Here is a 13774-nt window from a genome sequence, read left to right as displayed (position 1 = left end):
CATGAATCTTTTGGGTCGTGTTCAGAGATGCAGTAAGAGGGTGTAACCTCCCTGCAGAGGAGACAGGAGGGTTGAATTTTACTCAGGATAATATCCTGGAGCAGGGTGAAATGAAAGTAGGTCCCCCTCACAATTTCCTTACAATTTACTGTGGCTGCTTTTCTGCTACCGCCCATCAATTTGCCTCCTCCCTCTTTGGATTACACGCTCACAGGAACATGCAGCACTGCATACATCATGTTAATTAGGCCATTTGTTAATTCCCTCATCATTAGTCACTTGGTTTTAGTTGATCTGTGTTCTCCTGGTAAGCCCGTAGCTGCAGGTTTGACCTGTCGTGTGTGCCATCCCTGGCAGTGTTCAAGACCAAGTTGGACGGGGCTTGGAGCAACCTGCTCTAGTGGAAGGTGTCCCTGCCCATGGCAGGGGGTTGGAACTGGATGAGCTTTAAGGTCCCTTCCAACCCAAACCAGTCTGGGATTCTATGAGTTGGTTCTTTATTTGCATTATTTTGTTTGCTGTCCCTAGCAATCCTTGCGGTGTGTTTCTTCCAGAGGCACATTGAGCTCTGGCTGTGTTTCCAAACAGGGATGTCCAGCTCTTCCACCAGGCTGTGTTCAGATTAATACAGCAACCTAATGCAGCAACCTATTTGCCATCCCTCAGTGAAGTGCTATAATATGATCTAGATTTGGTCTGTCAGTTGGTTGGCGCTGTTGAGGACCAAAGTATGTTCTGCTACATGAGTAGCTGTAACCACTGATTAAAAAAACATGTAGTGATATGATAATAATATTTGTGTAGAGAACGTGGAATATATTTTATGTTCATACCTAATAAGTGTGCATACCTATGTGTATTTATTTTGTAGGTAACACAGTGGTCTGTGAAAATACTCTGTGTGAATACAGCTATAAAATATTTAGCAGAAGGTTTGCTGATTGCTTCAGTTCAGACTCTAATTTGTCAGGAAATATCCTATTCATCTGTGATTAGTCTTGTGGTTGTGAATAACCAATAGAAGAATAATAAATGTAATTGTGCAATATAAAGACAAATTAAAACCACACTAATGCAAGAGAGGAAAAAGCTTAGCAAGAGCTAGATAACATTCTGATCACGGAACTTAACTCGTTCATGTATTGAACAGGAAAGTGATGCCCTGCCATGTTTAAGTGCTCTTGTTTAAAACAAATCAAACCCCACCCTCCCAGTGCAATCCAGAATAATTAAGACTGTTTTTCTGAGCATGGTAACTGCACTGTGCTGATCCCACTGCCTCTTATTTTAACAGAAACCTGAGCTACAACAAGTTGACGGAGATTGATCCTTCTGCCTTTGCAGAGCTGTTGAACCTGGAGGAAGTGTAAGTATTATTTCAAATCATTTAAAACCGTGTTTTGCCAGGGCACTTTGTGTGCCAGGAGGAAATTGTATCTAATTTCCTAAGACAGTGCCTTCCTTTAGTTAGCTTGAATGAGCAGATCTGGCTTGGTGTGGAGTTTTATTTACTCCGCGTTGTACCTGTGCTGGGGTTTTTTAAACTGAACAATTAGCAGAACACAACAGCCCAGTTGAAACAGCATGGCTGTTACTGGAAGCCACTGGAGTTTGCCTCCGTCAGTCTTGTGCAATGCTCAGCTAACACACCTGAACATACACACAAAGCTCCTTGCTGAAAGGATAACCCTGAAGCAAGGCAGAACAGCCTGGATTGTGATACCTGATGCCAACCTAACCCAGATCTCCCAGGAAACAAAGGTGTAGTGTGGTGGATAACAAAGCACTTAACTGTGTCTCCTCTCTGACATTTGTGCTCCTTTTTGGAACCAGAACAAGTTCTGTTTGAAGCCTGCTAGGTGAGGCTGAAACAACAGAGCTGTCTTCTGCTTTGTTGGGGGAAGAGAAGGAGCTGGTGATGGTCCCTGTGGCTGTGCCAGACCCTCCTTGCTGATAAAGAAACCTTGTTTAGGGAATCACAGGATTTCCTGGCCCTTGTTCTTTGCTCAGCACTTACACTTGCAGAGGAGCTGTGCTTGTCAGTGATTCCTGGAGCTCTGATTTTGGGGTTTGAAAACCGAAAGTGACTGAAATTGCAAGTGGTGGGTTGAGGTAATGAGCTCATGTTTGAATGGTGAATCGCTGGCATACTTGAGGTTTGGGCTCTGTTTGAAGAGCTACTGATGCCTCATGGGAAACTGAACAAACGTTTCCTTTCCGAAACAATACTGTGCTCTGTGTATATCATGCATTTTCTCTTGTCCTCTGTCTGTTTTCATTAAAGTGTTGGCTCTGAGGCTCGTGGAGGGGCCAGATCCTGCAATTCTTAAATAGGCAAAAGGGTTTGCTACAGCAGGAGTTCTGCCTGACTGATGCATGCAGGATTGGACCATGGGGATTATTGTAGCATCTTGCCCCTGGCTCCCCTACTTACACTGATAGTACAGGACTTACTACGGATCATGATGAAGTGAGGAGTGACTACGATGCTCTGAAAATCAGTTCATCGAGAGAGCGATCAGGGAGGGGAGAGAAAGTGATGCAGGTCAGCGAAACCCTGCCTGTAGGATCTGTTTACTCAGCTTTAAACTGTGGAAAGCCTTAAATTACTCTCTGCTTAAAGAAGAGAATTGCAGCCTTGATCCCGTGAGACTTTAGAATTATCCTAACATGATCGTGGCTTAGCAATAGCTTTTATTTGTGGAAATGCCTGAAGGCATGTGACTTCAGGGAGTGTGGAGCTGGGAAACGTGTGGGGGTTCCGATGCCTTAGGCAGGGAGCTCCCTGTGCAAAGTGCTGCACGTTTTGAGAGCAGTCAGCTGCTAAAAGAAGGGTTTGGGGGTAGGCAAGTGATGCAGCCTGCAAAGTAATGGTGCAGATAAGAGATGCTTGCTGTGTCAAGGTTAGGTAGAAGGGAGAGAACAGAGGAGTGAGTAGGAGGCAGAAGGGAGCAGTCAGAAATGGGAGACTGGGAGGGAGGCAGAGGTCTGGAGCAGAGCCTGGAAGGCAGGCTCTGGAAAGCGTGAGGGAGAAGGTCTATTAAAAGCCCTATCTACCAATCTTGGTTGCTTTTGAATAACAGCTAAACCACAGACCACTGAAATAAACTGCATTTCACAAAGAGAACCACATCTGTACTGCCCGAGCATCTCCTTTCTGAGAGTGGGGTTTTTATTAAGCACTTTACGAACAGTCATGAAATAAGCATCATGCTGTGGCATGTCCTGAGAGCAAGTTGGTGTTTTGCTGTGTGCGCTGTGCTGGGCAAACCAAGTCACCCTCAGGGGAAGAGATTGCCCCAAATAATAGATGCATTGATAAGACTTGAAACCTCCCATGATGCTTCCAACATGGTGCCTGAACCTTACAGATAAGGCTCGAAGTTCTCTGTGTCTCTGCATGTGAATAATGAGTGTGATATATTTTGAAAACCTTTCGTTTTCCCTTGATTTTAAGAAAATGCAGAGCAAAAGATTTAAACTTTGTAGCTTCAGAGCTCTGTTTTGCTTTACTGAGGTTGTAATGAAGTTACTGATGTATTTACCCTACATATTTCCCTTTCCATGGGTGGGGGGAAGGCTTGAGAAGCTTTTTCCCTTTAAATGTTTAAGTCTATGGGATGAAATTTAGTGGCTCAAAGTGATACGAATCCCACATGCTCTGAAATAAGTAGCTTGTGCTGATAGGAGCTCAGGTGGTAGGGACTGGGGTGGGACATTACTTTCCTTCAGGACACCAGTGCTCCCTCTAATGACAACTCCCTGGGGTCTGTCCATTCGTGGTTGAAAGGGTGGGATGGAGGGTGCTGCCTGGAGATAGACCTTGTGGTCCTTTCTGGGGTTTCCTCAGGTCGTATGGATCATGGGGTCCATGAAAGTGATGGCTGCATGCCTCTCAGGTTTTCCAAGCTCATTTGTAACAGAGAAGTAGTAACTGTGCTGAAATTCCTCCCCAAACAACTCACCTTTTATTTGCTAAAGTGCCTTTCACTGAAAGCTCTGGAGAGCTGTGCTATTTTTGAGCAGGCTCCATTTCAGCTTGACACCAGCCTGGCAACTGGACCGTAAATATTTTATATGGGTGGCCCCCCTCCTCCTCTGCTTCAGCATCCAAAGGCAGCAGGTCTGTGTCGTCAAAGGGGAGGAGAAAGGAGGCTGAAAGTTTAAATTTGTTGAGCCTGGCTCTTCTGCTTTGGGGCTTTTTTTATTGCTCTCCCCTTTTTGTTCCTTTATATGGGAGAAGGACAAGATGAGAGGGAAATGAAGGCAAGTACTGAGCTTGCTGTCATCTCTGCGTTGGCACCCTGGTGCCTGTGAATGAAGAGAGAAAATGAGGTGGGAGAACCACTTCTGACTGACTTCTGACCTGACAGGAGGCTGATAGATGAAAATCACACTTATGTCAGAGGAGGGTTTGACCATTTGGATGCTGGTTGGTGTTGAAGCTGCTTAACCAGAGCTGACCCAGGCTAGGGGAGGGTGGGTCTAACCATCCTTCTCCCATGCTATGTCAAAAGATGCTCAGGTGGATGTTAAGGAAAACATGGTACAAACATAAACAATATAATGCTCTTTGCAGCTGGCTTTGTACCTTTGAAAGCTCTGTGTCTTTGCCATAATGAGAGCAACAATGAGCTTTTAGTTGCAAAGTGGAGCTCCTTGCTGAATTGCAATGCATCTGGCTTTCCCCCCCCCTTACATTTTAAGCTGTGGATATAATGTCAGAGGCAGAGCTGAGCCTGAGGAGAGCTTTTATCCCAGCAGTGCCTGGAACTCCTCATGAAATCAAATCTCTTGCCTGCTCTCGGAGGAGTCAGAAGGAAGTTCTGGGATGGATGTACCGCTGCCCTCTCCCACCTTCCAAAAAGAGTTTTAAAGGGGAGAAATAATCACCATCATCTAGGATTGCCCCAACCTGTGCCTGTGGTTTAGCTGCTCTGTGGTCCCCTGCCTGCTATGGGGATGCTCTTGCTTCTCACACCCAATGGCAATCTATCCAGAAGCCCCTGCAGAAGGGGAATGGTTTAAAGCCAGGCAGTGCTGGGAGACCCAGCAAGGCTCTGCTTCAAGCAGTCAGTGATCAGAGGTGTTTGGGGTCCTGTGGAGCCGCCATGCGCTGCCTGGCTCAGCCTGGCAGGGGCTCGGCTTTAATCACTTCGGCATGTGGCAGTGGGGAGCAAGATGGCTGAGAAATTAGGTAATTCTCAAGCAGCCAGACAAGCGACTGTTACAGTAATTAATTGACTAATTCACCATACAAACAAGGGCTCTTTAAACCGAGGAAGAGCCGGTCACATGGCGAGGATCTGTTTTCAGTCAGAAAAACACTTCAAACATTGGGCCATTGAAGGGGACATTCTTGTACCACAGTTTCCAGCAGCAGGCTCTGTCTGCAATTGCCATTAGCCCCCCGGGGGCTGCGTGGTGCTCCCTGGCTGGAGCAGGTCACCTGCATTTGGTGGCATTGCTGTGGCCACAGTGGGTTTTGTGGCTTTGTGGGGCTGCCCTCGTGGGATCTGGTGTGGGGAGAAGGACTGGGGCTGCCATTCCCCACCGCTGTGGCACCCCAGCCTGGCATGGAGGGGCAAGAGGAGGCTGCTGTGTGCTGTGTTAAACTCGTTGTCCTGAGCATGGCCATGGGTGCAAATAGTCTGTGGAAACTCAAGACCTTCCTTGCTTAAAGGAATGGGTGGAAGGGGGGATAAAAATCCTTGCTTTTTGTAAGGAATATCCTGTGGGACCAGTTAAGGTGCTTCTCCTTCATTAAACGGTTGGGTTTGGACGATAAGGTGGGACCATCAGGGAAATCCAGACAAAACCTCTTAATACCAAAACATCAGCGTTCCTGGGGAGTCGAGGGGGTTGGATAAGGAAGTGCTGAAGACATGCCCTGCTCCCAGGTGCTTGGTTGTAGGCTGCTTGCTTCAACAACTGACTCGTGCTTGTTGCAGGCGACTGGACAACAACGAGCTGACCGCCATTCCCTCTCTGGGACCTGCTGCTTCCAGCGTCCGATCCCTCCACCTGTAAGTCACTGCTGCTCTTCTGGCTTTGGGTTGTTTATGGGGTAGGTTTAGCTGCCACTGATGGGGAGCTTTGTGTGTGTCATACCCGCTTCTGCTGACTCTTCAGATTTCACTGTCAGGCTTGTGGGCACCTTAATGCGACTTGTGTGAGGTTGGGCTTAATTGATGATGATGGTTACGTGCTTATCATCACTGGTAACATGTCAGTAAGCTGTGTTAGTAAACTCTACACATTGCATATTGAGTAAAATTACTTCTTTCTCATCTGCCTTTGAGTTTCAACCATTATGTGTATTTGTGCTGTTAAATGAGTATATAATTTTACCTTTATTGTTGTGGGGTTTTTTTCCCCTGGCCCTGTTCTGATCTTTTCTCTTAAAGCCAGAGACCATTCACATCTTAATCCTTCAGGGAACTCATTCCAGACCCATTTTTATGGTCTCTTTCAACTTCTTCTTTTTTAACTCCTTTTGAGAGAGTGATTGGTGATTTTAAGGGTAGATCTGCAGAAGCTTTGAAGTTCCTCTTTAGTAGTTTAGGTGCCCACAAGGTGTTAGACACCCGAGAGTCCTTGTGTATCTGCCACTGAGGTTCTTGAGGATGCTGTGGAAGGGAATAAGGACATTATAATATCAAACTACTTAGTACCTTGAGTGTGGATTTCTAGAATTATTTTTGCATGTGTCTGCACGTGTAATGCACAGAGGAATTTTGCTGAAGTATACATGATACCTCCCAAGTTCCTGGGAAGGGGAAGTGGTTATAGGTAATACAGACTGCAGCAAAGTGCTTGGGCAGTTCAAGTGATGGCTTCCAATGTGCATGGCCTTGCAGTGTCAGATTTGCCATGGATTTCCTTCTCCTTGTAGTGGAAGATGCCCATGTCCGTACCACCAAGTGATTGGCCTCTCATGCTCATAAGGCTCTGATTTACTCTGAGGCAACCTCGATCTGTTGGCTGAAAGTACATTCCTATTACTTAAACGAAGGATAAAATTGGGTGAAACAAACTGGCACTGTTCCTGCTCTGCCATTAGGCAATGTTAAAATATGCAAAGCAGACAAACTCCTTCACTGACTTAATTCAGTTTAAGGATCTTAGCTTCAGATTGGTGTCCATATCTCACTCCTGGCATGAAGTGAGTTGAACTTTTGTTTGAGATACGGTTCCTTTCATCTGGTTCTTGGGTATACAGTGTTCTTGCAGAGCTCGTGAAGAGCCAGAGTGCTCCTCTGCTGTCACCAGCGCTGGATCTAGCAAGTGTTGTCTCTGTTAAATGCCTAAGTAACCACTTCACCTCCTGGGTGGAGGGGTGGCTTGAGTCTCAGCACTTATCAGACCTGTCAAATAAGTCGCGTGTGGTTGGTGTGAAACCGTCGTGTTTGATCCCTGCCTCCTGCTGCCGCCTCTCCCTGCTTGCGTGGCCACACGTGAAGCCTGGATGCGTGATCTGGGGGCTGCTGGCTGCAGAGCAGGGTGGTAACTCCCTCCGAGCAGGGTCCCTTGTATAAGGCACGATCCCCTGACATGAGGAGCCATCTGCCTGCCACTTGAACTGAGCTTACCAGGCTGTGGCATAACCCAGTGTGTTATGCACTGGGATTCAAGAACAACCCCAGAAATCTAATTTATGGGAGGAATAGCTTGCATGCAGTTTACCATCCAGGATATAGTTTTAGGCCCCCCAAATCGGCTTTTCTTTCTCACGAAGTCTATAAATGATCCGAGTTTCACAAGCCCCTGTTGTTATTTTTGCTATTAATTTAGCTATTGGCAAAGGACCAAATTGCTGGAGCTTTGGGGTTTTTATTCCTGAAATGAAGTAAGCAGTTTGGAAAGGAGGAATAATGACTGGTGGAAGGCAGTAGATTTACAGCTCCTCTGAAATTTCAGAGTGGTGCAGAAGGAAGGGGAAGGTACAAAGCCAAATGATAAAAGGACGATATTCTAACCAGACCTGTGTAGTATCACTTTCCAGAAATCTGTATTGCTCTCCTCAGCTGCTACACATAAATAACTCTGATAGTGGGATTTGTAATGCTGCTGTCATACCTCTGCAAGAAGGATCTCTTTGTTTAGCTTGGTTCAGAGAATGCCACTTCCCTCCCTTGCATTTCCTTTTAATTTTTATCAGAGGTAAAAATAATCTGAAAGCTGTTTTAAAGTACCTGCTTTAATCGATGTTGCTGACTAACTCGCATTGGAATGATTTGCTGAGGAAGTGAAGCTTTCTCCATCCTTGGGAGTCTTTAAATCAATTGGATGGCTTCTTAAAAGATGGTCCTTTAGTTCAACTCTGGGTTAATGGGCTTGATACGCAGATTGTTGGGTAAAGTTCTTTGGCCTCGTGTGATGTAAAGAATCAGATTGTATGGCCATACTGGTTTCTTCTGGCCTTCAAATCTGTGAAGTAATAATTGGGGAGGCTGCCAAACCAAACCCAGGGTGAAGACTCATAATGAAGACTGTGTACTGAGAAACTGGTTTATGTTTAAGTATATAGTGTTACAGTGTATTCTTACTGCTAAAGAAAAATAAATACATTTCCTCTTTTTTTTTCCTCAGTGTTTAGAAATGTGTGAAGTGTGTTTACCTCACAAACCTCTGAAGTAGGTCTTGTATATTGCATGTGGTTAAGTATTTCCAAAGGGCTGTGAATGTATTATAAGAGCAAGGGTTGTATATTTGTCACTCAAAACAACCCCTTTGAATGAGTTATTTCATCTCCTACTCTTTCTAAAGTCGGGAAGAGACTTTTTCTCCTTTTCCAAGAAAGTTTCTTTTAATGAGCTTGATTGCTGTTTTGGGGTTTGCCATACCTGTCTCCATCACCCCAAGCTTGACCCCCACATATGCATGGACCATGGGCCATGTATGTAAGCATGTGGGAATCTGTTGGAGAGACAGTTCTCAAGGTTCTTTACAAATCTTTGGGTGTTTCAGGCTGAAGATGGATGCAGACATACATATCAAACATGCTATGCCCTATTATACTGCTGTGAAGTTTAGTTCAGCTTAATTATTCCTTGAAGAGTCGGTTTGTTTCCCTTACATGTTGAAAATGCTGCCAAAGTTGTTCATCTCGACAAGAGCAAATATAAGGGACTTGATAAGGCTTTTAATAGAACAGAAGGGAAAAATAATCTTATGTACGGGTTACCAAATAAAGACAGACATTAAATGCTAACATCTGTTAGTGCAAACAAAAGCCAGGAAATTCAGCTGGGAGGGGGAGAGACTGAGTCTGGATTCATTCCGAAATTACATCGGAGTAGCTGAGAGGAGAATCTTGCCTGAAATTCCCACAGCATTTGTAATTTAGCTACAGTTCCTAGACTTGGACATTTGGGAGTTGATGGCAGGATGTTTTCACTGACATGCTCTTGGCTGAGGATTTCCCTTCCCAATGTTCCCTTCTCCTGCAACTCAAGTGCATTAACTCTTTAGGTTCTTGAGGAAACTGTTACCTGATGTGGTGGGGAAGGGGAAGATGGAAGAAACCAGTTATTTATAGCAGAAGTGAGTGAGTTTGTATCCAACTTCTCCATAACTTGGGTGGAGAGTCTCTTCGCTTTGCTAGCATGCAGGGTAAGAGGAGGACCTGAGCTGCAGTCAGCTCTGTGTTGCTGTTTCTGTGTAGGCATGAGCTCAGCCCTTCCTCTGGGGCTGGTCTGCCACTGCTTCATCTACCTGCATATGGGTCAATGCATCCTGAGGGGCATTTGGGATGTCTGCATGGCATAGCAGTGGTGGATCCTTGTCCTCTGCCCTCGCTGCGAGGTGGCCAGCCTGATTCATGTTGCATCCACCGATGCAGGCATGCCAGCATGCCAGCACAGGCTGTTCCACAGCTGTAGAGCTCAGTGGAGAGCTTGCTAACCAGACCTATGAAGCAAACGTGGTGAACAGAGCACACTGTGCTGCATCCTTGGCTGGCTGGGAATTAAGGAAGTTAACAGATTAAACACTTAAAAATAACATTAGTTTCTTTCACTCTTAAGTCTTTTAAGACCCCAACCATTTAGGAACAAAGGGGATAGTGACCCACAGCAGTCAGCTGTATGTTAGCAACAGTCAAAGCTGCTTGAGATGCTTTGGCTCCATGATCTTGCTCTGAATAAGCATAGATAACAAGGAAGTCAGAATAGGGATTTTTGGAGCACAAGAGTGTGAAATAGGATTAGCTGATTCACAGAGGATGCAGTGACACTGCAGCGTATTTGCTGGGGAGAGTGAAATCAATAGGACTACTCTGCTGCCAAACTGAGCATAAAAATCTCTTGAAGAAAATCAATCTTCTTTACAGGCTCATTAATGTGAAGATCAATTCACATTAAACTGTAATTAAACAGAGAGGGCTAACGGGAGAAGGGTAAGTGATCTACTGTGCCACAGGCAAAAATATATCGTAAAATTTGAGAACTAAATACATGGAGAATTAGAAACTGGGAGTGGCAGGGAACATGCTAAGTCTGCCTGCAAGGGGGGGCGAGCTTAAATGCTGATTGGGGCAGCATGGTCCTTGTTAGAGGGAAGAGCTCAAAACTGCTGCATCTGTACTGTTTGTGGAGCATGGCTCAAGCCTGAGCTGGTCTCTACACGAGGTGTGAGCTCACATCGTGTTCCTGACTAGGCCAGAGTATGAACCTCTGTGTAGGCGGTGTTGATAGTTGGGAAGTTTGGGTTTAAATGAAGAATTGAGGTTGGAGCTCATACAACAGTGTAGAGGTAGCCTTGGAGGCCATTTGTGGCCTGGGATCCTGCTGTGCTAATGCTGTACAAACAAAACAACTGCCTTGATCCCTAAGAGGCTTAGTCTGCAAGTCATCTTTGCTGGAGTTAAAAAGAGATGATCTAACAATTAGAAATAAGGAGAATACTCTGTCAATTCCATCTGGGTCACAGCGAGTGGTTTTGTACTCATAAGCACAAAATCCAGATGACTCAGATGCAGCCGTGTGCGGGGTCCGGTTGAAGTCAGCAGGCTCTGATGTGTGCAGGACGTGCCTTGGGCAGCTCAGAAAGCCTCCTGCTTCCCATGCTTCATCATTACTTGCACAAAGAAAACTTTCTCCAGCAAGTGTGTATATGCAGGTGTAGATCAGTCAGTGGGAGAAGATGCACCCCCAGTCCCTGCTTGCATCAGTTCTTATGCGGTGTAATATCTACAGGGACTAATTGTCTGCTGTTTACTCGGGCAGTTCCCCTCAGAGGCTGGATTTGCTTTCCAAGGGGATTTGGTCCATGCTACAGGCTACACTACTCTGCTTCTATTTTTGAATGTGAATATACTGGTGTGGAAAGGTGACTAGAAAGAATGCTGGCAGTCGGGCTGTACACAACGTACAGGCATAACATATTCCAAAATCCACCTCCTGTTTGTTTTGCTCAGAGCTCATAGTAAGGCTCTGGTGAGTAAACTCTTGCTAGTTTTTGAGGCCAAAGACTGCAAGAACCTTTCCCAGTGGAGGAAGTTCTTATTAATCATGTGCTCCCAAGCACCAGAAGAGACGCTGTTTTTGTTCTAATCATTTGCATGTCCTTTTCAAGCTTTCAGATACAATGTGAGTGCATGGAAATGGCAAAGGATCTGAGGCTATTCCAGGGAAATGAGTAATCATTTCTTCTAGAAAAGCAACAGCAGTAAAGCACATAGTTATCAAACTCAACAGAAGAGCATCAGAAGACAATCTGGGCATGTATAGAGCAGTGTGGAAACTGGCCAGAGGAAAAAGATAGTGAAAGTTGGTGGCAGCTCATGGAATATCAGTTACCCCTTGAGGCTACTTTATTATGTATTTACTAGTGAGGGTAAGTTTTGTTGCAGCCTTGGCAGCTGCTGCTTCAAGCAGAGAATTGCTTTGAGCTGGGCTAGGTCTGCTCTGGCATTTGTGTGCTGCTTAGCAGTCCATGCTAGGTTAGTATTTGTTCTGGAGGAAGGAGAGGACACAAGGGGTCCTGTGGGATGGAGCACAAGGTCAGGAGTTGCAATACTGGAGCAGTGTCTCTTTTTGTGTGTCCCCTATGTATTCATTACACCCCAACACAAAATAAACTCCTGGTTGGATAGGCTTGCTTTCTCTGAGCTGAAGAGCAGGTATTGCCCCAGGACAGATGGAACTCATGAACGTAAAGCATTTTCTGGTGTGTTTTCCAAGGGCAGGTGCTTTCATGTACAATGCACAAGTTGGTTTCCAAGTTCTGTCCCTCTTGCAGATCAAGCCTAGATTAGTTGTTAGGGTTATTTGCAACCATGATCTTTTGTTTAAGGTCAATACAGAAAATAGCCTCATATTTGAGCCTTAGAATAGCCCAAACTTGCTACTATTAATACCCGTGGTAGATTGACTGTCTCATTTAATGGCATATGGCAAATAAAGCACATGTCTACAAAAGCAATTCCTTTGTTAGTCTTCACAGGCAGAGCAGATTTCAAGCAGAAGTAGCTTGCTGAGTTGAAAGTTTTTTTTAGCATATTAGAGTTTCCTGCCTAAAAACTGCTAGTAATGGCAATTTAGTTTGCTCAGGGGTGAGTAAAAGCAGAGTTGCGGCTGCAATACAGCAAGTTAAATTATCTCTGGGTAGAATTCTCTGTGCATTTTTCTCTCTGAAAGCTTGGGTTCCGTTTTGTAACAAAACAGCACAAAACCAGGAAGGTATCAGTATGTGTTACTGTGTCTGTGCTTTCCTCCCTACTGAGCTGCTCCGTTCTCGTTATCAGTCCTCGGTTTATTCTGTTAGTTAGAGCAGTGGTGCTTGTTCAGAGCATCAAATAGATGCCCAGCGAGGAGTGAGAACGGGCTAGGGGTATAATTATGATGTTTATTTGTTTTTTAAAAGTGTGGTGCCATAAAGTACTCTTGAAAATCTCAATTTTGTTTACCCTCAAGTGTCCTGGAAGGTTTGAGAACAGGCAATGTCTTTTAGTGCCTCTGTATATAACAAGGCTAAAACTGTTTCAGCAGAGGTGTTAAAAATGAATCCTGCCCATGTGCTTCAAAGCCCAGTGAGTAAAAGCATCAGTTTTGCCATTTACCTTCTGCTCTGTACGATGCTTAGCACTTCCATCATTGCTTCCACTGGCACCATTAGGAATAGTGTACAATTCAGGGTAAAGAAACACTAGTGTAAACTGTGCTCACTAAAATGTGATCCTGCCACGTCTAGGTTATGATCTTACTCTTGTAGAAACAAGGAGGTGTGTGTGGGGAAACTCTAATTTCTGGTTAGTGTAGATGTTGGAGAGATCAATCGTGCCTTTAGATGAAGTGATCACTTAAGAGGCCACCCTCCTTTCCAAGTGTGTGCATAACTCTTGCTTGTTAACAGCAATTCCACATGAATATTGATTGGGAATAAGTGGTTGGGTGAGTACATGTTCTGCCTGTCAATCCATTTAATGTTCTATTGCACATCAGGGAAAATAGCAAAGGCAGCTGGAAAATGAAACAGGAGTGCAGGGGCGTGCAAGTGAAAGGGCAACTGGTTTAGTGGTCAGAGCTGAGCAGAGAAAAATAACTTTGGGAGAGGGGAAGAACTGGTGGCAAAACAAAGACTGTAAGTGGCTCATTGGCTGTTTAAGACTTAAGATAACTTCTTTCCAATCCATACATATATATATGTATATATTTCTATATATGCAGATCACAGGCTGCATGGAAGCAGCTGGTTGGGGTGATGAGTGTAAATGGCTAGGGAAAGGAGTTGGACTTCCTGTCTTCTTTCAGGTGCCCTGGAAAAGGAACAC

General features: G+C 45.0%; 1 protein-coding gene across 1 annotated transcript in view; it reads left to right on the top strand.

The window, feature by feature from the left end:
- Positions 1 to 1294: 1294 nt before the first annotated feature.
- Positions 1295 to 13774, top strand: part of LOC104408898 (leucine-rich repeats and immunoglobulin-like domains protein 1) — a gene marked incomplete at both ends in the record, with an annotated part of 45559 nt that continues 33079 nt past the window's right edge. The window contains 2 exons of the mRNA XM_010018634.1: positions 1295 to 1366; positions 5952 to 6026. Coding sequence (XP_010016936.1) covers positions 1295 to 1366; positions 5952 to 6026 — 147 coding nt within the window. The remainder of the gene's footprint in view (positions 1367 to 5951; positions 6027 to 13774) is intronic.

This window comes from Nestor notabilis, unplaced genomic scaffold (genome assembly GCF_000696875.1).
Source record: "Nestor notabilis isolate BGI_N333 unplaced genomic scaffold, ASM69687v1 scaffold15327, whole genome shotgun sequence".
Taxonomy (NCBI): Eukaryota; Metazoa; Chordata; class Aves; order Psittaciformes; family Psittacidae; genus Nestor; species Nestor notabilis.
The sequence above is the reverse complement of the archived record's forward strand: the minus strand, read 5'-3'. Positions and strand labels throughout refer to the sequence as shown.